The following is a 25,786-nucleotide window of genomic DNA, read 5'->3' on the forward strand; positions in this document are numbered from 1 at the left end:
CATCTATTACAAGATTTTGCTTAAGACCTGTCCCTCTGGTAGGATTCCCTAACTGTTACTCTTTTGGGAATTAAGACTCACCATCCACATTTTACACCATCCACATAACTCCACGAGCTCAGAGTTGGCTTTTATAGGGTGTCTCCCAAGTGTCACTCTACTGGGGATCACTTCATCCACCCCAAAGAATTGCTGTAGGAATAAAATGTTTAAAAATAGGAACACAGTGAGTGTGGAAGTACAATTAACCACAGACCAAGGGAGGACTATGATGATGCCTCCAAAGCTCAGAAAGGCACCTGACACAATTTTTCATGATCTTTCTTGTGTGTGTGGATAACACAGAGAAATGTAACTGGAGGACGCTCACAGTTGCTGGATGATCTTACTCAAAAGATGAAGATTAAGTAATATATCAACTTATGAATGGTCACTAAAGGCCCACCACTGCTTGTGCCCAGTTGTTTTGCCCACATTTTAAATCTAAAATCAAGTTTGAGTCGTGATTAGATGAGCACATGGATGGAATATTTACCTCATTCCTCCCTGCCACCACCACACAGTTTAATACCACGTTCTATCAATGAATATTCCAGAACATCTCTGTCTTTCCTCACCATTCTATCCCAATCTACCCCAAGGCAAGTCTTTGTCTTTCTGGGTCTGATGTTTTAACATTACATCATATTCTATTTCATCTTCTAACTGTCCATGGTCATTGGCCTCCTCAAGCAGAAAGACCGTGTATGATAAAATGTTCTGTGGTCTGTTTGGGTTATATAACCATACAACACTCTTTTGGTGTCTATGTATGTACCCAAGAGTCTGCAGAAAATAAGCATGTTCCCCTGAAGACTTGTGTAAAGTGGGAAAGGCAGTGGACGAGGAGCCAAAGAACTCCCTCTAGTCCTGCACCTGCCAGCAACCAGCTCTGTGACACTGGACAAGTCACCAAGCCTGCCTGCCTCGCTAGTAACATAGTTATGAGATCTGCCTGTTACCTCCTAGGTGATGAGCACCATGTGAGGCAACTCAGGATACGGTTCTTTTTATTTTATTTTATTTTATTTTTTTAAAAGGTTTTATTTATTTGACAGAGATCACAAGTAGGCAGAGGCAGGTAGAGAGAGAGAGAGGAGGAAGCAGGCTCCCCGCTGAGCAGAGAGCCCGATGCGGGGCTCAATCCCAAAACCCTGGGATCATGACCTAAGCCGAAGGCAGAGGCTTTAACCTACTGAGCCACCCAGGCGCCCCAACACGGTTCTTTTTAAACTGAAAAGTGCCACATACATGTCAAGCACTACTGTTATTAATATTTTCTCTCAGTCACTTCTCCCAAATCAGACTAAATCTTGGGTATTAATACAATTTATGACTATACAAATTGCTCCCTGTATGTCCCAGAGACATTTTCTGAATTTGCTTCTATTAGCCAAGCATTTCTTCCGAGTTGGGAAATGCTTTAAATTTGGCTCTATTGTGAATATTAAATTTTTTGTAAATTTTAAATTATTAAAATTAGCATACTGCCTACTTCAAAAAGTTTGGAACTAGAAGAATAGAGAAAAATAAAAAGCCAATATCCCAACACTAAAAATAACCATATTAACACTTTAGTCATTATCCTATAGTTCTTTTAGTGTTTCTATATTCATAAGTACTTTAATTGGATTTTTGCAAACTGGTGGTATATCATAACTACAGGAGAGAATTTTTCCCAGAGGAACTGCTGTGCACTTATGGGCTTATTCCCATCATAAGGAAAAGCATTCAGAGTAAAATAATTTGCTATTATGATTTATCCAGCTGTTATTGTGAAAAGAGGCAATGACCCCTCTGCATTCTTAGAAGCTCCGTAGAGATTTCCTTTCCTTTGATGCTTGGTCTAAATTACTTTTTCTTTTAGTCATTTTTAAAGAAAGGTACAAAGCTGGGATGTTTCCTGAGACCTTGTATATCTGAGAATGCCATTTTGTATCTCAGCCTTTACTTCTCAATACTACATTTTTTCATTGTCTTGCAGCATTTAATGGAGATACACAATTGCTTGGAATACCATAATTTTTGTTCCTTTATGTGTAAGCCTATTATTTCCAGCTGTATGGTTTTAGCAGTTACTTCCCACTTTTGTGAAAAATGTCATTGATAGGTACTCCAGAAAAGGGGATGGGGGTCCTATAATCAAAGGTTTGGGAAATATTGGTGCCTATATGCAAATGCTAGAAATGTTCTGTAATTGTAGGATTGCTAACCTTCAACACTCAGCATTTCCCAAATGTAATTCACAACAGGACCCTTTTGAGCTCACAGAACACTAAGTACCAGTTCCCAGGAAGCGTTCTGCAAAGCCCAATCTGAAATAGGTTGGCTTATAATATTAATGATATTTATAATTAACCTCTCAAAAGAAAAGGCAGATCGTGTCTAGGCAAGGGTCTCTTTTCACTGTCGTCTTTATTTTGGTCTGGAATGCAGGTTTCTTTTTTTCTTTCTAAAAATTGTTATAAAATATACATTAAGTACAATTTACTATAAGCATTTTTAAGGGTGCAGTTCAGTGGCATTAGTACATTCACGCTACTGGGCAACCATCAAACATTCCCTTTTAAACTGCACACTTGTTTTTTTCTCTCTTGAAAGTTTCCTTAAATTCACCGGATAGCATGTACTCAGCAGAGCACCTACAATGTGCTAGATGCTGTTTCCAGTACCGGGAATACAGGAAGACACAAGAATCCATTTTCTATGATTGTCTTTGATCCACCTTCATCCTCAGGAATTCTATCACCCAGAGGAGGTGGCTCTCACCCATCCCTTTGACCTGCATCCTGAGCTGTTTCTCAAGTTTGATCTCAACAACTTTGCTCTCCTCTGCTTGGATAATTCTTTAAGCCACTAGACTAATGTTTCTGTTTCTTTGCATTTCTCCCTTCCTTAGTCCACCTATCTTCTTTTTTAGATTATTCTGCTCACCCTTTCTTCTATGGCTTCATCGATAGTGTGTTTTCTCATCTCTCACTAAGAATACCAGAGAGGTCTTCTACGATGTGCTTTACTTCCTTTAACAAAGAATTTTCCAGGTTATTATCTTCCAGGTGACCTTTCCCTTTCCTTTTTTCTGAAGAATGTTTGCACATAGGCTCCCCACGGATTTTTCTCCTCTTCCACCTCCAGCTGAAAAGGGACTGGTAAAGACCCAGAGGTTTCTCACTGTTGGTGCGCCTGCGAGCTGGTCAGAGAACCTTTTCAGATGTACTTATGATGGACTGGCTGGTTGATGTCAATTTCTTCAAGTCCATTCCCGGAACAGAGTTAGCATTGCGCCATGCAGCTTTGCCTCGGCTCAGAGACTGAACGAATGAGGTGGAGCACAGACAGTGCTACATTCCTCCCTGGGCACTAGTATTGGGGCTCTTCCTGCTGCCATCATCCCCCCAAGCCTTGCCCTCCCTTAGAGGGGGCTCTATCACCAGGCTTGCCCTACTTCCTGCCCAAGTATTCTCTGGGAGATGCTATTTCCGAGAGTGTTCCCAGACTGAGAAATTCAAATGGGGAGCAGCTGGAAGAGGGATAAATGGCAGCCCCGTGGCTGAGGGGGAAGTACTGCCCAGGTGGTGGGCCAGCTGCTTGGCTCTGTGGCCAGTATTTGCTTCGGGTTTCTCAGTGCCAGCAGGAAGTGGGGACAGGATGAAAGGTCTGTTCCCCTTGCATCCAGGGGGATCCCGCACGCCTGCGTCACTGACATTTCTTCATCTGGTCTCATCTGTTTCTGGGCTTGTAGAAATTCCTCCAGATCTCATGCATCGGCTGGACATGTGTCCTAGTTGCAGGGATTTCAAATCTGGCCCTTTTGCACCATCTTTGGCCATTAAGGAGAAGCCGAAGAGGCTGTTAGCAGATGTCATTTTAAGCTAAAGCCTATAATTAAATTCGTGACTTTGATGGTGGGAAAACCCCACTGAAGAATTTCTTTCCTATTATTAACACGCAGTGATACAATATGCAAGAATGTAAAGCAGATGGGTTCAGGATAAAGACCGACCCGGTCTGAATTCCCCTTTCCTCCTTTATGCTGGATCTTGGCACATCCCTTGGTAATTGCACTTATCTTTGTACATTTGTAATCAAGCCAGAAAAGCATGAGTTCAAGTCCTCTTTGTTCTGAGTCCATCTGTGGAGCCTAAGCACTCAGAGCAACCCAGTGCAGTCAACTACAAGCACTCTGGAAACCGTACTTGCTCCAAGCACATTTTCCAATGGTCATTGTTCAAAAGAACTATATTGTGTAACTCTCCTGAAGACTGTTTCAAACTAAAATAAGTTTGCTTTTAATTAAGTCCCTAATTTAACCAATTACAGATCAATGCAAGGGGAAAAGTTCAACAGGAGACTGGTTGGCTTAAGGAAGTGCCCATACCTTGAACTTAAGAACACTAGGCTCTAGTTTTTATTAGCTCACTGAGTAGATTTCCATTATGTTCAAAAACCTGCCAAACAGGCTAAAAGCCAGCATCATTAAAACAAATTATTTATTCCAAGTTCCATCAGTTTAAGGGTTTTCAGAAGTCACTACAGAAGTGAATACTGAAATCAGAAATGAGTTTTCACAGCTGTAGCATTTACAACAAAATTCATATCTACACAACCTTGGTCTGAAAGAGCCAAGGTGCTTCCATCATTCAGAATCCATGAGAAAAGTTTCGAAGTCCAGATCCAAGTCGGAAACAAGGGCACTTACAAAGTCATCAATAGAAGGACACTTCTGAAGCATACCTGCAAACAAAGAAAAGATCAGCCAGCACATCCACCTGCAGACAATAAAGAGGGACAAAGACACTGTACATGAGGGGAATATTCTGGCTTTTTGAAATGAGACCTTGTAAGAACTGCCTATGTAAACATTACAAAAAATCATGAGTGAAAAAAAAATTCTTGGGTAGTGGGTGGACCCTGTGGCTATTTATGATTTTAATATATTTTTACTATTTAGTCAGCAGTTAACATGAGATTTATGAGCAAATTCATTTCCCAAGAGTTTTTCTACTGCAGATATTTCTATATACTTAAAGTGATGTTAGAAGGCTGAATTTTTAGTTACCTTTGAGTGCATTGGTTCAGAACTTAATATGTTTAGTTATTTATCAAGTTTTATTATCAAGTTCCATATACTTTAAAATCAATCAAATGTTATTCTTCTGCAGAAATCTTGTATCAGAATCAAGGTATTGGCTTTCCTCCAGATTTTCCTATTTTGGAGAACTCCTAGCTTTGCAACTTTCTAAGTGGGTAATAAGGAAGTCACTTAAAAACTCCAGTACTCAGATTTCCTCATATAACATGCAAGGTGGCTATCAAGATAAAACAAGAAGATATAGTAGAAAACAAGGAGGCATCGTGTCTAGCATATATTCACAGTTCAGTAAAAAGCTAAATCTATCTCTACTCTTTACTCCAAAGAAGCCGAATATTCAAGCAATCAACCTCTTGCCTTGACCTGTATTCTTGGCAGATAATCCTAACTCAAGGGTTGGACAGGGCTTTATACATTGGCATTTAATCTGGGGATGGATCCCGTAAAACTCATTCTAACAGAGACATTAAAAGATTGCCAGAGTCCTCTTTCTATCTCCATCTTTAATGCAGTTCCATATAATATATCTTGAGTATTTGCTGTGTATAAAGGATCAGTCCAGGTCAGTCAAAGATGAACAGACTAAGTCATAATACGCCTAACTGTAAAAGCTAAAATTATGAAGAAAATACCTTTGTGACTTTGAGGTAGGCAAAGGTTTCTTAGGACAAGAAAGTAATAATCATAAAAGAAAGAAGTTGCAATATTAGATTTCATCAAAATGAGAAACTTCAATTCTTTAAAAGAAAATAAATAGGTAAATGGCAGAAAGGGAGAAAATACTCAACATAATATATATCTCACGCTGGACTGGTATCCAAAATAAAGGACTCCTTCAACTGAACATAAAAAGAATTTTAAAAAATTTAAAATGGACAAAAGATTCCAGTAGACCTTTCACAAAAGAAGACAACCAAGTAAACACAACAGGCACTAAGAAGATACAATATCATTGTCATCTGGGGAAAGAAAACTGAAACCACGATGAAACACCACAACACACCCACCAGAGTGGCTAAAATTACAAAGGCCAAATATAGGGAAGGTTGTGGGCCAACCTGCATTGTCACACGGAGTGGTGGAAGGGTGAAATGGTATAACCACTATGGAAAAAGATCTAGTGGTTTCTTATAAAACTAAGCACACAGCTACCCTATGACCCCACAACTTCCTCCTAGGTATTGACCTGAGAAAAGTGAAACAAAACAAAACAAAAAAGGACTTTACAACCCTAAACTGGAAACAACACAAGTTACCATCAACAGAATATAGATAAACATACATGGTATATTCGGAAAATGGAGCATCAGCGACAAAAAGGAACAACCCACTGATACGTGCAACAACCTGGGTGAATCTCAAAAGGCTTACACAAAGGAGTACCTCCTGTTTGATTTCATCTATAGGAAACCCAAAAGTGGGCCCAACTAATCTGTGCTGAAAAAACATCAGAACCGTGGATGCTCTCAGGATTGGAGATGACAGTCTACTGAGAAGGGATGCAAGCCAACTTTCTGATGTGATGGTAATGTTCTATACCTGCATAGTGATTGGTATTAAGGTGCATATTTGCATCAGAATTCATTAAATGGTACGTTAAAGATTTATGCATTTCACTGTATATAAATTTTATCTGAAAAGGAAAAGTAAAGAAATATGCATATTAAAAATGTCTGGAGTAAAATGTACTGCCATCTGACACATGCTTTAAAAAATTACATATATATACATGTATAATGCGTACAGAGTGGATTCATGGACTGACAGAGGAATGGATGGCTGGAGGTGTGATGAGACAACAAAATGTTATTGTAGAATCTAAATGGCAAATATATGAGTGTTTACTGTACTATTCATTCAACTTTTCTCAATCTCTGAAAATGTTCAGCATAAAACATTTGGGAAAAAAATCAACTGTGGGTGTTAACAGTGTACAAAGTGCCATCAGTGGGAGAAGAGAGGGTGTAAGATGAATTCTGATGAGAGATTCAGAAGGCTTTGGGGAGAGTTGGGATCTCAGCAGAAACTTGAAGGATAGAGAAGATTCGGGTTCAAATTAGGGCCCTCCCAGGGCCTCTCCTAGATGGAGAGGACCACGCAGGAAGGTACTGAAGCAGGAGAAGGCAGAATGTAAACCGAACATGAAGTGGTCTGGGGGAGCTGGAGGAAGGCTGGAGGAGGCTCTGGGAGACATGTTTTTCAAAGACTCTAAGGGTTGGAACTAGAGTGACCAGGATGGGAAGGTAACTGAGCCAGAGGGCTGGAGGAAAACCAATAGCTTGTCACATTTAGGTGCCTGGGGGTGCTCCATGTACAGGCCACCAGGCCTCAGTCAGCAGTGAGAACAGAGAGCTCAGGGGCAGGCCCAGGACGGGACACACAAACACGGTCATTCCCAGTGGTAAGAGGGACTGCGTGGGAAACTGCCCAAGGACTGGCTTGTGTGGTGGACATAAAAACAGCAGAATCCAAGCACATTTGTAAGCCACTAACCAGACCTGGAGTAGTTAAGAACAATAAGAATATCATGATGTAATTTCAACTGTGGACCGAAATATTTTCACCCTCATTCAAGTTCAAATTCTAATATCTCCGTTCGGAAATATCTGAGAAATAAGGAGCAGTTACTGAAAGACAATGTCATTGCTTTGTCTTTATTTACTATACGGAAGTTTGAAACACAATTTTCTTTTTATAGTAAAATAATCTGTATGGTTGAAAAAAGGTCTTTCCTCTGATACAGCTGTGTCACTAGGACAGAAATGTTCAGTCTTTGATGACTGCCAGTGCAGCACATTTCCCATTGGATCTTTAGGTGTAGGTTATTGCGTAAGAAGAAGCAATCTGATTAATCAGGTTTCATGCATTTCCTGCACACCAAGTTTCTTAATGCAAGGAACAGTTGTAGGGAAAACATTTAAACATGGCTTTCAATCAACTGTGTTAACCTATTACACCCTTTTCTTCCCTTTAGTATGTGAAACATTCTATAATTAAATGACTGGTCGTTTATAATTAAATGCCTGGAACTGTCAGAAGGTAAGACCCATCTATTCAGAGCCAACCGGTTCAGTTAAGCATGGCCTCCTACCCCTTTGAAGTGGTTCATTTTAACTCGACAAACTGCCAACATAAATATGACCTTGCTCTGTCCTTCTCGGGACACAGACCTAACTAGCACATGTCCTTCTCCAATATGCCATCCTCAACATGCCCTCATCTCAGAGAATGGCAATCATGGCTGCAGCAAAAGCTCCTGGTATTTTTAAGTCCAATCTGGTCAGCAGTAAATGGTTTGGTAATTTTGGACATCATGTGACCGTGAAAAATGAAGGTCCCCAAAAGAGGAAATCAAGACCCAAAGGGGTAAAGAATAGCTCCCGAGGCAAGACTTCTCTTGGCATATTGTCATGGTATCCTTGCTTTAATTAGATTTAAATGTTCTGCAAGTGTCAACATGAACTAACTTCTACACAGAGAATTAAAAGAAAAATGCAGTGTTTTCAGGCAGTTTCCCAAGTCAGAAAAACTGAAATTAGCTTTTATACGTATGCACCATCAGAAAAATTCCAGGAATTCCGATCTTTTTAAGAAGCTGACAAAGATGTCCCCTTTGTCTTCAAGTCTTGATCTTAAAGGGTGATGATTGGACCTGCAGTTTCTTGGGAACTCCTGGGAGCCAGCTTGGGGGCTGTTAAGTCCAGAAGTGGGTGGAATTTACAAACATATTTCACTGTGGAAGTCACCTAACTTGGGGGTGGGGGTGGAAAGACAGACTGATGTTGCCAAAAGGACTGAAATTGCACAACTACAAGAAGTGTTGACAGCAATGTAAGAAAGACAAAACTGCGTTAGGACAGACATTGTACATATTCGTTCATAAAAAGGAGAAGAGGTAGTTGAACTTCATCTACTTGTCCTAGAGGAAGAGAGGATACATAATGAGTAGTTGAAGAATGATGATTTAATTTATTTTTCTCCTCATTTTACCTGCGAGGCAAATGGGCTAATAAAAGTTGGTACAAGCCAGAACACTTTCATCTCCACTGCTCTGCTCACACTGGCATGTTTCATAACCTTCAAGTACGAGGGCAATTATGCTGGGCCTGACTAAAATAAATTATGATATCAAAAGGTTTCCAAGACTGACTCCTGAAGCAATAAGGGTTTCCAAATCGTGCTACGTGCTCTTCTTTCTACTGCCCTATTGGCACAGAGCTGGAAATAAAGTAAAGCTAAAGATACCGAGCAGGAGGACCCCTGACAGCCGGTCTAGAAAGGATTTATGGGGAAAAAAGTGACAATGGCACTTACCTGCTGAGCAATCACTGTGTGCCAGGCACTGTGCTAAAACACACTTGTGAAAAACCTATTTCACAAGTAAGAAAACAGAGCGAAGCGGGGGGTGGTCACACAACTCTTAGTTTTTGCTGAACCCTGGAAGGTTTGGTGCCAGAGCCCATGTTCCCAGAACACCGTGATATATATTATATTGCCTCAGGCCCTGGAATTTTGCAAAACAACACATTCTGAGAAGACGCATCCCGGATATGACAAAACCCACCTGTGTGGAGATGTTCTGGGGGCCGGGGGAGGGTCTGATAGCTTCCTGATGTCACCCATGGCTATATGGATCCAGCTTATTAACTGTCCCCCTCCTGCCTTGAAGACAGAGCAGGTGTTTTTGGTGCTACTGAGGACACTTTGCCCACAGTCACAAGGGCTGAACTACGCATGGAGGTAGAGCACAGAGAACACACGGGCAGTGAGCTCTGCTGAAGAGGCTGGGACCAGGAAAATGGCTCTTCCTCTCTGGGCATGAGGCTTGGCCATACTCGGCTGCCACTGCAGCTGCAGGCATGATATGGGCAGAAAAAAAGTAGCGGGAGTTCTGCACTTAAGGTTTCCTGGGTGGCCTCCAAGTGCCTGTGGTAACCCCTTGCAAACAGAAGCCCTTACACGTTTGAGGGGCTCCCAACTACGCCTATTTCTAAGCTTTTACCAAGGATGGATTTTGCCAGCTCCAGGAGGAGTTGTGTATGTGTTCAAAGCTGCACATTCACGCCCTGCTCGTCTGTGGTGTGGAATCCATAATCTAACCAGACCACCATTTAAATATCAACGCATTCTTGGCAGGAACTGTTTAACCTCTTGAGTGCCCGTCTGCATGTGCAACTAATACAGTTCGTTGAGAACATGACAGGACACCTGGTTGGTGGTGTGATTAAGCCTCTGAGCCAACCTGGCAGAGATGGACTCCTGTTCCGGCCCCTTTTGCCAAGCACTACAGGAAATGACTAGGGCACTTAAAAACATTTAAAATTTTTTTTTAATTTTATTTATTTATTTAACAGAGAGAGACACAGCGAGAGAGGGAACATAAGCCAGGGGATTGGAGAGGGAGAAGGAGGCTTCCCACAGAGCAGGGAGTTCAATGAGGGCCTCCATCCCAGGACCTTGGGGGTATGACCGGAGCCGAAGGCAGACGCTTAACTGACTGAGCCACCCGGGCGCCCCCAAAACATTAGGATTATTTTGAGCCTCGGAAGAGAAGTAGAATCATTACATCTCCTTTTTGGGTCCACTTCCTATATTGCTGAACACCAAGGAAGGATGCCCAAGCCAAGAAAACTGTGGCTGAATGTGACCAAAGTTTAGTGAAAGCAAAAAAGGGTGAAATAACTACAAATAAAATCTCTGTAAGGGTTTTTTTTTTTTTTCTTTCCCTCCCTCCCTCACTCACTGTGGACCAGAGTGCCTAAAGGCAATTGAAGGTAGGCAAAAAGATGACCTAATTATGTATTAGGAAGATACAGTATATATACTATATATAAAAATGACCAAAATCTGTTTTATAGGAATATATGTTCTAAGAGTGCAGTTCTCCGATGAACATCATGGGTATCACCATGATACCCATTTCTGGTATCGCAGGAAATACAAATGTTGGGTCTGGACCCCCAGGCCTAAGGAATCAGGAACTGGGGGCGGGCTCGGCAGTCAGGGACCCTGATGAAGTGTGAGAACCACAGCCCAGATGGACATGTGGAAACTGACTGAAGTGGAAAATGAGATCGGGTTTCTCTCCATGGGCAACCATAACTTGAAAAGTATGGGGCAAGAAAGATGTATGAGTTTTCTATGTAACTAAACTAAAAAATATTGGTTTCTCAAGTGAAATGGGAAACAATCTTAGGAAACAAAAGCAGGATTTGTTTGGGACGCTGCTCAAAGTTATGATTACCAAGCCTCAAGAGAGAGGCCACAGCTGGCTGGAAGAGCACCTAAAAGGATCAAGTGGATTTGGCATGAAAATAGTCTGAAAATCTCTGGGCGGTAGAGGAGGCCAAGAGGGAAGCTGCCATAAGGCACGGAGCTGTGGGAGGAGCGCGACACCGTGACTGGCCTTGTGCGAGAGGTCGGTCTCCAGACGGGAGGTGTGCTTCAGGGGCTGGCGGCAGGGTTTTTATTGTGGAAAAGGAAGCAGAGTGTATTTTGCTTATGAGCAACTCCCTGGGAAACAGGGCTTTGTGTTTATCGATTGTTGACGCTCTTGTGAGGACTGCTCGGAACACATTGCAGAGGCTTCTTTTGTGTAGCAATTCTGACTGTTCTGAAAACTGTAAACAGACCTCAGTTGCTAGGGGGCTCAGAGGGCCCAGCTGGGGCTCTTTCTCCAGGAAAAAGACCAGGAAGTCACTACAGGAGCCAGTGGTCAGCAACAATGTCATGAATTCTGGGAAAATGGGAGTCATCGTAGGATGGTTCATATGGAGGAGTGCTGGATGTTGCTGAGGTCGACTCCCCACAGACGTGGCAAGCTCCATCCTTTAAGAGGTTCAGAAAGGATGCCCTTCCCCCCCCACCCCCCCCCCCACCCCCGGCTGCCGAGCTCCATGCACCATGGCAGTGAGCAGAACCATAGCCATACCCTACTCCATTTAAGATGGAAAGTCTGGGCAACTGGATGGCTCAGTGGCTTAGGTGTCTGCCTTTGGCTCACGTCACGATCTCAGGGTCCTGCGATCCAGCCCCTCATTGGGCTCCTTGCTCAGTGGGGAGCCTGCTTCTCCCTCTGCCTCTGCCCCTCCCTTCTGCTTGTGCACGCGTGCTCTCTCTCTCAAATAAAGATCTTTAAAAAAAATTAAAAAAAAAAAAAGACAGAAAGTCTGCTCAAACATTTACAGAAATTTAATGTTCTGAGTACCCGTGTGCCAAGCACTGTGTGCTAAAGACACGAGGCATACATACAAGCGGGACATTATTTCTGTTCTTGACCAGCCCGTTATTTGGGGGGAAAACCATGGAAATACATAATGTTAATGTAGAAGAAAGATGTATATAAGGTACAGAATTGGTGCAAAGGAGGGAGTGATTGAGTTAGGGGCCCAACATGGCACCAGCACCCTGAAGACTCTATTGGTTCCTTCTCCCAAGATGTGGGAAACTGCTCTTTCTGGGCCCTGCTGGGACTTCTCCCTTTGATTCTCCCTTTGATTCTGTGGCCACCTCCATATTGTTCCAAAACATTCTACTTTGGTAAGCCTGACTTGGTTCTGTTTTTTTTTTTTTTTTTTTTTCAAGAAGATTCTCCGTTGATAAAAAAAGATCAGTTCACAAGTTATTAAAAGGGATTTAGTGAAGCCTGGGGACACTGATTTTTTTTTTTTGTTTGATTAAGGATCAAGTTTCTAGACCCAGAGCTTAAACAGGTAATTTTTTTTTTTCATTTGAATGACTCTGTCTTTCCTCAGATTCATAAAATTTGAGTGATAGACAGCAAGCTTTATGTCAGATTTCCTCTCTCCAAGTTCATTGGGGAAAAAAGAAGGGTCTTTTCCTGGACAAAGAGGAAACCCAACTTATTCCTCTGCCTCACCATCTCGGCCAGATGTGGTAGATAGTGTGATGGGAGGTCTGCTAAGAAGCAGGGTGGGCTTGTCTCAGTAGTTTTTTGGTCCTCCTGAAGCTGGTTCTTTCCTTAAAGAATCAAGGGGGAAAAAATCACCCTTACATTTGTGGGTTTCAAAGGTGCAACGAAAGTTCGTGTACTGAATGTGTGTCCAGAACTGCCCAGGAGAGCTGAGGCCTGGGTGTTGCGTATTTGGGTCCCAGTTGGATACTATGGGACTGGCTGGTGTTCAGAACCCAAAATGGCCATGGACAAATATCTCAGCAGTTCTGTTAAATCCAACGCTAAAAGCCAAACATAATCGTACATTTCCTGACACTGGTACTTGGTTTAAATTCTATCAGTCAAGTGTGTAATTAGGACCTACAGGTGTCAGTTATTTAGCGGGTCAGACTGGTGGACCAAGAAAAGCTACAGACTCCCAAAAACAAATGTCCTGGGGACCCCCTACTGGGACCAGAGCCGGCTCCGCCAAAACCAGCCAGAGTCACTACCATGTGGTTCGAGAAACAGCCTTGGGGGCAATGTGTAGGTTAGGGTTTTAGGCTGAATGGAACACTATCTGGTTTGGCATAGCATTTTAGAACTTAAATTTCAGTGTAATTCTCCTTTTCTGACTACACAAAAGTTTTCCTTTGAAGGGGTGTCAAGGGGGAATGGAGAGGAAAGGTAAATTCTTCCTTTTCTAAACAGAACTTGAGATGCCTCTAAACAAGGTACTATATGGTACTGATGGTTAGAGCAAGGGTTTGGTGAGTGATTACCTGAGATAACCAACTGCCTAAGAGACCTTAGCCAATTACTTCACTTCCTATACCTCGCTTCTGCTAAGAGCAATCCGAATGAAGGTAAAGTGTTAGAGTGTAATCTAATGTTTAAAGATCATAAAATTGGCATAGTGTCATCTACTTTGCTAGATTGCTGTAAGAATTAACAAAGATAGCACATTTAAGACAGAAAATGTTCCATAACTGGTAGCAGTAACAATCAGATCCAAAGGCTTATGAAAACCTACTTCCCAGTTCAGTGAGTTAAAGGATAAGGTTGTTTATTTACTTATTTATTTATTTGCACAAGTCGAATTCCAAAACATTGGTCTATGGTTAAGTCTTCAGGATATGATCATCGAATGCACAATCATAAGCTAATTATCCAGCTAATGAATCAGTTTGCTTTACTTTTTTCTACTTTTTGCCATCTGCTTTTTAGCAGGGTGATGGGGAATGAGGAGGGTACATGTTGTGATGAGCCCTGGGTGTTATACGTAATGAATGCATCACTGAATGCTACATCAGAAACTAATGCTGTACTGTACAGTGGCTAACTGAACATAATAAAAAAAATAAATAAAAGAAGGAAACAAAAGATGCAACTAAAATCGATCTATTTTTCTCCCTTATTAGTAGCCGTGAGAAAAGGTTTATCAAGAAGAGATCACTGGGATGATAGGAAAGTTCTGGAAGTGGACGGTGGTGATGGTTACCCAGAACTGTGAATACCCGTGAATTGTGAAGGCCACGAAACACATATTTAAGAATGGTTGAAATGGTACATTTTATATCATAGATACTTCACCACAATTATAAAAAACAATGAGGAAGAGGTCCCAAAGCACCAAGATAGAGCCTTTGCTTTGCCCAGATAGTCAGCTAGCTCTACTAACCTCTAGGTTAACGGGGGATATGCCAAAGGGCAGATTCTCTCTCCAGATCTAGGAATGAGTGAAAAGGCACGTCTGTATATTCCCAACACCATTAACAGCTCTCAAAACCCATCATAAGAGTAAATAGCTATTTTTTTTGTGCACTGAAATAATTATATGTGTCAAACGCAGCTCAGCCGGGTGAAGAATTAGAGTATAAAGGCTGGCCTGGCAGCTTGAAAAGTCTAAAGTGAATTTTACGAGATCAGAACTCTCATTCCAGATTTGTCTCTCCCAAGCCTAGGGCAACTGTATTGCTCACCTTCTCCACTTTGAAGTTTTTCTCTGCTACAAGGCTGTGGTTTACCCACACCTTTTTCTAAAGGTGGATTCCCACTATCTACGATCAGTTCCTGGGAAAACCGGAGTATCAGCCAGAAAGTGAAATTCCTTTCTTCCTTTGAACTGAAAAAACCCCGATTGCCCCCTAGGCTGGGTTACTATCTGTCTCTGGTCAGAGAGGAGGTTCTGTCTCTGGGGCCGCCAACTGGATTGAGCATCTGACCTTCCTGCAGGACAGAAGCTGACCCAGACAGTTGAGCCCCACATGCGTGATCTGTTTACAGATTGGTTTATTTTAACTTCGTCGTCAGATGTATAATTCCATTTAGACTTACACTTCTGGGTTACAAAACATTTTGCCTTTTGAAGCTCCATGTCTTCCTTAAACAAACACACCCACATATTAAACACGGACACACCCTCTTCAAAAATCAGTGCTTTTACAAAAGGGAAGTCTGAGCCTTGAGAACACAGGTGCTCCCTCCTCTTCCATCTCTTTCTTCCACAAAGCTCTCAGCTATTTCAGAGGCCACGTTGAGTAAATATCCAAACAAGCCAAAGATTAGGGATTCTATTGACTTGGCTATTATTCCCCGTTGCCATTTACCTCTATTATTGAAACTATGTCATAATCCTGGAGCCACTAAATTCTAAGTCTGGTTCCATGACATGCTTTCTTCATTTGTTCCTGCTATGCCATGCAAGAAAAGAAGGTTGCTGCCAATGAGTGTGTTGTAAAGTACCCCACCTTGCTGGGCATGCACGAGCTCTCATTCAACAAATCTGGTTTTGCTGCAGAACCACTTCATATATGTAAGTCAGCTGACACCTTATCAACGCTAGTTAGCATACGCCAACATCCTTCCCCGGGACAGCTTGCCTGGGAACCCAACAGTATCTTCCTTGAGCATCGGTGTATTTGTAACAAGCAATTCAGACGCCAAACATTGTAAAAGAACAAGCGGGAAAATACGCGGAAGATGAGCACAACCATTTCTAAAGCCAAAGCTTCCTGGTATAAGCTGAAAAGTTTAAGAGACAACCAAAGCACCCTAAAGGTGAGTCATGGTTCCACCCGTTGCTCTGGTGTGACCCTGGGCAGTAAAGGACGCGGGCGCCGCAGGACCCTGCAGAGCTGTCAAAGCGTCGAGATCAGCATAGCACCTGGGACAGCAAACATATTGCATGGGTGTTTCTAGAAATAGTTTACTGTCACCGCTCTCATGCTTCTTGTTGCTGTGGTTACTCACGCCCCGCCACTCAGCTCCAGAAATATAAAAGCAGTAGAAATTAGCCATAACTGCTTAATAGCCAAAATAAAGTACTAGTTATCTCAGGAAAATCAGTATGCGAGGCTACTGTGGTGTTTTCACAAAATTCCTATGCTAAAATGAAAAAAGCATGTGTATGGCATGGAAGACAGCAGGGAACAAGGGACCAGAATTCCAATTATTTAGAGGGTGTGATTTAAGATTTCGAGAATTTTTAAAATCTGTTTCCTTTAAACCGCTTGAAGGGAAAACGTAAATGGAGTTTAGCCATCCTCATGAACCTATGGCTCCATCAAACTAAACATACCTTTAGTTCTGTAAGGAGAAAGATTAAAAAACAACACGTGTTACCTGACATCCTCTACCTTGTGTGATGAGGTAGAAAAAGAACTCAATAATGTTATTCAAATATTTGAGAGGTGAACACTCTGAGATTAAGAAGGGATTATTCTATTTTTAAAAAATTAATGTCAAGATGAACAATTAAGCAAAAGAAAATTAGGTTTTGACTTGATCGTTCCTTGGTCTAGTTTCATTATTAGTAATGTTACATAATAGTCAAAAGGAAAAAGTTTCTCTTACAGATAGTTGAAAAGCCTCAAACAAACATTGGAAGATATCTTGTAAAGTGTTCTTTCAGGAAACGATCCAGTTAAATCAAGAGACATTTTCCTGTCTCTACGCTCTCTGGCAACATTTCAAACAAGAGTCGGTTAGCAAATGCCAGTTTCAACGGTCCACTAAAATCTGCTCTAAACCTCTAGAACTACTACTATTATTTTGCCTTTTACTGGTATGCTCCCTAGATGGAAACGCACCAGTGTCCCTCAGCACCCAGTCTTGCCCAGAAAACTCAAGGCTTCTAATTTGCTCTGCACTTGAAGCTTGATGCCTCTGGGGATCGAGCTAAGAATCTAGATCAAGAGCTTTGGGGAAACACCATCTGCTTTTCTAACTTGTTTTTAGCCCCTACCAGCCGCAAACATTTGTAACTGCATGTTAAGAACACCAGCTATAATGACCATCTTTAAAGAAGGTTTTAGAACATTTCCATTAAGCAATCAAAAAGAGCTGGAAGAATATTATCTGTGTTCCTTTAGAACGAAGTTATTACAGTAGATAGAATCTGAATATGGAATTGCTGGTGTCCTTCTTGGCATGAGTCCACTACAAGTTATTTACTTAAGAACAAAAAGGCTCTCACATCTCAAATAAAGCCAAACTCCGAGACATTATCTCAGATGACTACACAAATGGAGAGGGCTCCATGACATTTACACGGCAAGTAGAAAATGACAGCTTCCTGGGATTCAGAGAAGATGACCAAAGTGGACAACTCTCACCAAAAGTAAACAGCCACAAAAAACTGTATCAGGAGTCCACAGTTCCAAGAGGGCAGGGGAGGAACGTTGTGAGCTGGCAGAGGCAGTGGGCACCCCAAGGGCTTTGAAGTTATGATGGCCTGGGTCAAATCCTGACAAGGCCATTTAAAAGCTTGGCACACAAAGTTACTCAGTTTCTCTAGGCTTTACTTCCCCTGGTGTGAAGTGCACATTAATGTTGCAATGTGCCTTACAGATACTGTGTCCACATCTAACACACTTTTTCTTTGAAAGATTTTATTTATTTATTTGACACAGAGAGAATGAGCAGCTGTGTGCACAAGCAGGGGGTGGGGCAGAGGGAGAAGCAGGCTCCCTGCTGAGCAGAGAGCCCGATGCTGGGCTCCATCCCAGGACCCTGGGATCATGACCCGAGCAGAAGTTAGAGGCTTACCAGATGAGCAACCCAGGAGCCCCCGCATCTAACACACTTCCGTTGTGACTTCCTTTATGTCATTGTCTCTTGACCTTTTCTGCATAATGAATCTCTTTCCTGCACGCTACCTGAAATCACTTGGGCGGGAACTTGTGGCACCCAGGGTTTAATAAGAGTGCTCTACTCTGAGCACTGGTGAACACGCAGTGCCATGGCCTTTTGTCTAAAGGGGTTCTCGACCCTCCCCTTCCAGCCAGTTGTTTGATAAGCAATACTTACTCGCAAGCAAGGCATTGTACTGAAATGAAAAGTACCATCTAGGTATACGTATGTGTATACATACACACACACGGAATACACACTGACAGGTTAAAAGTGAAAATTCTAAAAAAAAAAAAAAGTTAAAATTCCATTTAAAAGCTACTTCTCCACAGGCTTTTCTTCCTCTTTACTAGCAAAAATTATGTTGTTGAATTTAGTCAGTGGAACACAGACAATGAAATAGAAAAAAAAATCCAGGGACAGTAGATGCTTCTGGATTAAGTTTTACAGAAGAAAAAATCTGTCATTTCCTGATAAAGGCTGACTTCCTTTTACTGGTGTAAAGAAATCAACATGCCATGTAGTTTCTATCACCCTACACTGTAAAAATTATACAAAAGCACATTGGTGTCTAGTATGATCATATGCAGTTATCTGTTTGATGTGCTTGAGCACAGGAATTACTTATTCCCAATCCTCCAAAGGTTATTTATTTAGAAGTTATAACAAAAACAAAAACAAAAAACCAACCACTCTTTCCATAAAGGCATTCCACTTGTAAGACCCACATCTTTTCTCTTTTGTTTATCTGTATCATTGAAATACTGACCTTGTATTTTAGAAGCAAAGAGCCTCTGAGTGGCTCTTCCAAGGACGGGTGTCTCTGATCATTACCGAATACTACTTGTCGCTGGGATTAGACTGGGTATGTTTTGGTTAGAGCATCTGAGGAAATCAGGCTGCAGATTCCCAGATGTGGTGCCCATTAGCATAACAGGTACGTAGAGAGCTTTGTGGAGGGTCAACATCCTGCCATATTTACTTAGGTCCATACTGTCATCACACCCCCCTCCAGGCTGCCTCACCTGCTTGTCAGTGCCCAGTATGCAGGTGGCTGGCTGGGGGGCAGGAGTAGCTGAAACCCAGGAACCTTGCAGGCCCCCAGCCTGTGTTCCAGTGGAGGCTGCAAGCCACCCAGTGGGTACGTTTCTGCAATTCTACCTCCCAGACGGGGCTCCCTTTTGTAAATCTGACTGGACGCTATACCTCACATAAATGTGGGAGCTCTACATTATTCCTTTTTATTTCTGTGTCCCTGAAATGCCTGGCTAGTAGCATTCAATAAACATACACTAAGCTTAAATGAATTAACGTCATCGACAGCTAACAATGCCTTCTTTATTCCATCACATTATTTACCAGTCCCTAACCTAAGGATATGAAGGTGTTACGTCTGAACAAAAGACAGAATTCAGGACATCTCCTTCAGTCTTAGGCAAAGGCAGTGTGGCTAAAAGCAAATGGTCCCAGAAGCCAACACACGAAAGGCAGCTGGCAGGAGGAAGAGATGTCAGAGGGAGGTGGTGTCGAAGGTCAAGGCCTCAAGAACCACCTGACCCCAGGGAGAGTTTTACTTAGAGTTGATCCTACTTTAATGAAGCCCCAAAGGTTGACTCACCTCCTTTAACAAAGCGCACTACTTATTGCCATGAATCAAGTTGCAGAACTGATCTCTGACCTCCCACAGCAGGGAAAGCATTTTCCACTTTAACGCCTGTTTCTTAAGTAACTATTCATTCACCACGCTGACATGGCCTTGCGTTATAGGAATTCTGAAACACAGGAATGATCCATTTTATTCTACCTTGTAGAATACTGGTTACGTACAGTGTTGTAAATACAGGTGTTGTTTAGAGGAAAAGCTCCACCAAGAACACAAAATATGTTGGGTAGCGAAATGCACGGTATTCACATATGAGCCGTGGCTCCCTTCTACTTGCTGATGAAGCCTCTTTGATCAGAAATGGATGGAGGCCAGAGAAGCTGGGGTCCCAGTGTGGGTGCGGTGGGGAAGCCAGAATAAGAGGCAGGAGGACCAGACACGATGCCACGAAATCAGAGAAGAGGGGAGACACAGAACAAGCAGGTGACAAGCAGAACACGTTCACTGTATGTATATTTTCTTTTACATTAGAAAAGAGCTTTGCAAAAATATTTGGGCCCACGAAACCCTTGGATGTACTGATGTGATAGAAAACTTCTCAGACAAGGGGAATAAAAACCTCTTCCAATAATCACCAGTTTTTTATGGCACAAGAAATATTTCACCTTTGAAGTGTATTTCATGTTTACGTACTCGCTCATTTAACATATGTTTACTGACCACCTATTGCAGGCGCTGCGCACAAGGTGGTGCACACAACAGTGCCCCTCCTGTCCCGAGCTTACAAGTTCTTGGAGAGCACAGACCACAGGCCAATAAATGAAACAATACAGCTTCCATTATGTCAGGAAGTAAATATGTGCTAGGAAAAAAACAAAACAAAGCAGAGTAAGGAGCTAGAGGTGCCAGGGAAGGCCTGACAACAAGACGGAAATAAAGATGATCTATATTTCTTAACATCTGAGCAACCCAACCAAAGTCATCTGATTTACCTCGAACAGTACAGTTCTGCTTGGCAGGCTAGTAGTTTTAAGTCATCTTATCTTTTAATATTTAAAATAATTAAGGGGCTGCCTCACAAGTTACAAATGTAAAATACCCTGCAGGGTGGGCCCTCACATGCCACAGGGCACGTCTGTGAGCAAGTTCTGGTATTTATTTACCGGAGCCCCTCCACGCCCAGGGGGCACAGATGTTGGGCTAAGTCAGGCAGAAGCTGTTCTGTGCTTATCTCACTCTTGGAAATCCCACTTAATTAGAAAAGTAAGAAGCAAAACAGCACTTTCAAAAAGCGGACAAACTCAGGAATAACCGTCCAAAGCCTGCGTGCATTTATAATTCTCATACAGGGTTAGGCCTGCCAGCTTTGCGCCACAGGTGGCAAGATTCAGGGATTAACCAGATGACATGATTAAACGTTAACCTCATGTTTTAAAACCACAAGAAATAACTACAACCAATGTGTCGTGCCATTAACCAGTGGAAACTGCCTTTTCTCTTGAAGTCACTGCATATGCTTTGTGACAATTGGGAAAATCAATCAAGCTGGTGTTGAACAATGACAGTTTATGTAGCTTTCTTACTTTTAAACATCAGCTGTACTTCTGCCAACAGACAAGACTTCCTGCTCCTTGCCTGCTATCATGATCGTACTGTACAAATAACACCAATAGTAAAGCCCGTTTGGCCTATTAGGTTAGTAACCAGCTTATTTAAAAAATAAATAAGTAAAAGTATCAATTGTCATTACCTAAAGACACTGCTTCAACAAGACCTCAATCTTTTCAAGCAGACAGGATATTTTGAGTCCATTTTTTTTTAAGATTTTTATTTATTTATTTGACAAAGTGAGAGAGAGATCACAGGTAGGGAGATCAGCAGGCAGAGAGAGAGGGGGAAGCAGGCTCCCTGCTGAGCAGAGAGCCCGATGCGGGGCTCGATCCCAGGACCCTGGGAGCATGACCTGAGCCGAAGGCAGAGCCTCAACCCACTGAGCCACCCAGGCGCCCCTTTTGAGTCCATTTTAATACTTGTGTCGTCCTGTCAATGAGAGCTATCGCAAAGTGGAACGAATTTGCCTTGTGACAAAGTGGGTTTCCCATCATTCCCACTGTCTGGGAAGAAGGGTTTCCAGAAGCTAATCAGTACCAATATCAGTACCAGTACCTGGTACTAGTACCGGGTCTGGGAAGAAGGGTTTCCAGAAGCTAATCAGTACCAATATCAGTACCAGTACCTGGTACTAGTACCGGGTCACTTCAGTAACTCTGGATTCGAAACCCCTTGACTCGGGAGCTTCTTGAGCTGAATTCCAGGGGCTGATCTGTTTTAGGGCAATGAACCCACTTGTTGTTGGTTCTAGGTTTCTCTCATACCCTTCCTAATACATCACACTTTAGTCAGCCACTGCTCCGCGGCTCTGATCAGTAGGTCCCCGAGGCACTCAAGAGCATGACCACCTCTCCCACCACAAAAGGAGGGACTGGGGAGTCATCTTTGACATCCCTCCCGCTTACTCACTTCCACGCAGAATCAATTCTAAGCTCAGCTGCTCTTCCTTCATAAATAGTCTTCGATCAGAAAACCTCTTTTCATCCCAACTGCCTACTCTCCTGGGCTGGTCGCCCTCATCTCTCACCCGGATTACTGCAAGGAGCAACAAGGAGCCTATTCAAACCAGGCTTACCACAGTCCCTCCTCAGCAGGCAGTGGAAACTGTAAACCATCAATCTGATCTTGACACTACCTGCCTTGGAAATATTCTCCGTGCGTTCTCATGGCCCTCAGAATAAATGCGTAGAAATGTAGCAAACGGAGTTGGGGGGTGGGGCAAGGAGGCAAACCACAGACGGCAGCGTCATTACCAAAAATCTTACCAGAGACGCTTTTTTTGTTTTAATACTGACAATTTAAAAGATAGTTTTATATTTACTGAAGAACAGTGAGGACAGAGAGTTCCCATGCAGCACACCCCGTCAGTCCATCCATCTCCTCTGGTGTTAATAGCTTCCCTTGGTTGGGCACACAAGTCACAACTAGTTAACCAGTATTCATTGGTTAACCAATTTGTCACAACAATAACCAATATTACTGATAATTAAAGTCATACTTTATTCACATTTCCTTAGTTTTTATCTGACGTCCTTGTTCAGCTCTAAGGTCCCATCCAGGACACCACTCAGCACGTAGCTGTCTGTCACACTTCCTTAGGTTTCTCTGGACCTTGAACATTTCTCTGATTCCCTGAACTTGACAGTTTTGAGGTGTACTGTTCAGGTACTTTGCACTATGTCCCTCAGTTTGGGTTATGGGTTTGGGAGGGAAGACCACCGAGGTGAAGTCCTCCTTTCAGCATGTCCTATCATGGGTATATCCTACCACCATGGCTTCACAGCTGAGGCTGACCTTGAACACCTGACTGAGGGAGTTATTTCTCAGCTTCTCCTCTACAAAAATTACTGTAACCGTTCCCCACCCCCTTCCGTATTGGATTCCTTTGGAAGGAAGTCACTCTTCACAGCCCACACTTAAGAGGTGGGGAGTCACGCTCCACTTCCTTGAGGGAGGACTACCGGTACAAATTATTTGAAATTCTTCTGCATGGGGGATTGATTTGTTTATTTCCCCATTTATTTATTTATTCGTTCAATTATTTATATCAGTATGGACTCACAGACATAAATTTTATACTTTGTGCTATATTCCAATAACTGCCTTATTTGGTTGTGCAAATTGTTATGGCTTTGACCACTGGGAACTCTTTTAGTGGGCATTTGTCTCCCTTTGACATACACACATCCTCATGTGTGTTTCTTATTTCCAGGTGCTCCTGGCTCACACTGTTACACTTAGCCCTAGAATCAACCATCCAAAGAGCTCTGGTTCCTTTTAATGGCGAAATGGTGTGAAAGCAAGAGCCGAGTGCTAGGTGTGCTCACTGCGACCAGGACCCAGAATGTTTTTAAAGAAAACAATAGTTATTTAAAAAAAAAAAAAAGTAGTTATCACTGTTGATATTAATCTCCCTGAGGTTCAACAGGGATGATCTCTTGGAATATAAACCACGATCCTCTGGTTTATTTCTTGGAGAAAAATAACACGTAATAACTTAGACCAGATGATACAGGATAATTATAGCAAAAATGAATGTGTTTTGAAAACCATAAGGCTTTGCAGAAATGTAAGGTATTATGATTTTAATCAGCTTAAGGTAAGGTCCTGTGGGCTTCTAGACTTTGGTTTCATGAGTCCGTTCGGCAACACAGAAAAACAAACCGAAGGGAGTTCCACTGAGAATGAACTCATTTATCTACTATTTCTTTTAGTCTTATCTGATGTTTGGTCTTTTTAAAAACAGTCAAGTTATTACTTTGTATTTCTACTTGCATACTGCTTTTGGCCTCAGAGACATAAAAATGAAGCTGAGAGTGTCTTTTCTGGAAACAAACACAGAAGTGAAGTTGTTTAGAGTTGGAAACAACCTCCTGGAATGTGAAAGTCATGGACTTTAACCTTTCCTTTCCCCCATAAAATTCTTTGTGCAAAGGTTGAAGGGTAGAGCACAAGGAATGCTATAACCAGAGGCAGAAACATGAAACTTCACTGGGCATCTAGCTTGTTTGGCTGTGGTGAGAATCCTCCTCTTGGAACCACCATGACTAAAAATGATTATAAACTAAGTTGATAGCTTTACCACAAAAGTCTAAAGGAGCCCCTACAAAAACAGATTAAGGAAAATTTTATTGCTGACCAGTGGATGTCAAGCAGGCCTCTCTGATGTCACTAGTTAGGATGTGACATTAAAAACAACAAACCACAGGCTTTGGGGGCTCACGAAGGGCTGAAGGCTCATATCTCTGACATCTCCCATGTTCTAAAGATCAGCTTGATCTCAAGAAAGAATTGAGAGATCAGCTGAGGAAGACATGGGAGTCAGGAGGAGAGGCAGCAAAGAAAGAGAATGAACATTGACTAAGTTTCATTATCCATGAAAACGGGGACCATATGGGCTAGGTACAGGGGACTAAATTAGGTAGCATAGCAGAAGGCCCCTGGCATAGAGTAGTTTCTCAAAATGTTAGTTTTGTTCTGATTATCTGAAAGATAAATCTGAATCTAAAAACCCAACAAGGGCCATTTACCCAAACTCTGAGAGGACCTACAACACAAGATAGTTTACAAAGAAAGACCTATGTGAGTAAGGTCTGTCATTCACAAACTGCTGACATCATCTACCTTCTTTCGTCAATAGTCACATCATTCCACTCTTGTATTTGGTGTCGTAAGAAACAACTCTGCTTCCCAGTGGGTGCAAATATTACTCCCTTGCCACTCACAAACCTTACTGCATGTTTGTCTTCTAGAAAACCATACATTTTCTGAAACAATTGTAACAGAAGCCAGATTTTGGATCATGTCCACTATGGCACACTTAAAAGTAGCCTAGTATAGACTTTTAAAAATAACAAAATGAATGAAAATACCATAACACCATTGTTTCTTTTAAGCAAAACTTTAAGTTCTTTTATGACTCAGAAATATGATACTTAATATAAACTAAAACACCCTGGCGGGAGGGGTATAAAATGAAGAGCAGAAAACCTCTACCAGGGCAATGAAATATAAAGAGTTCAACCTCACCCCAGAATTCTTGGCAATGAAGAAAGCTGGTTTTGGTCAAGTATTGCCAAATTGCTGAGGAGGGGGTAAATGAATATTGTGCTTATAACCTATATCTTTACATGGGCCATGAATGTGTTTAAAAGCAGATAAGGACCGAACTTCCATCTGTAATGCTCCTTCTACTGCATCTGTTCCATCACTTGGGCAACACCCACGTGCCTCCTTCCCCCCCATGTGGACCCAGAAAGGAGCTGAGGACAAGCTCGTTAGAAGGAAGTCAAGTTGTGACATCCAATCACACCTTCTCTCCCTGAGGGAGGGTGAGGGACTTTCCCAAGAAGTAGCCGAACTACTACTTGGTGGCTGTACCATGTGAACTGTCTTCTTCTCCCAGGAGGGGGAT

General features: G+C 42.2%; 1 protein-coding gene across 1 annotated transcript in view; it reads right to left on the reverse strand.

Moving 5' to 3' along the window:
- Window positions 1-4,512: 4,512 nt before the first annotated feature.
- Window positions 4,513-25,786, reverse strand: part of MIPEP (mitochondrial intermediate peptidase) — a 171,816-nt gene continuing 150,542 nt past the window's right edge. The window contains exon 19 of the mRNA XM_047722922.1: window positions 4,513-4,773. Within this exon, the coding sequence (XP_047578878.1) occupies window positions 4,676-4,773 (98 nt within the window). The 3' untranslated portion in view covers window positions 4,513-4,675. The remainder of the gene's footprint in view (window positions 4,774-25,786) is intronic.

The sequence above is a fragment of the Lutra lutra genome, chromosome 3 (assembly GCF_902655055.1).
Source record: "Lutra lutra chromosome 3, mLutLut1.2, whole genome shotgun sequence".
Lineage (NCBI taxonomy): Eukaryota > Metazoa > Chordata > Mammalia > Carnivora > Mustelidae > Lutra > Lutra lutra.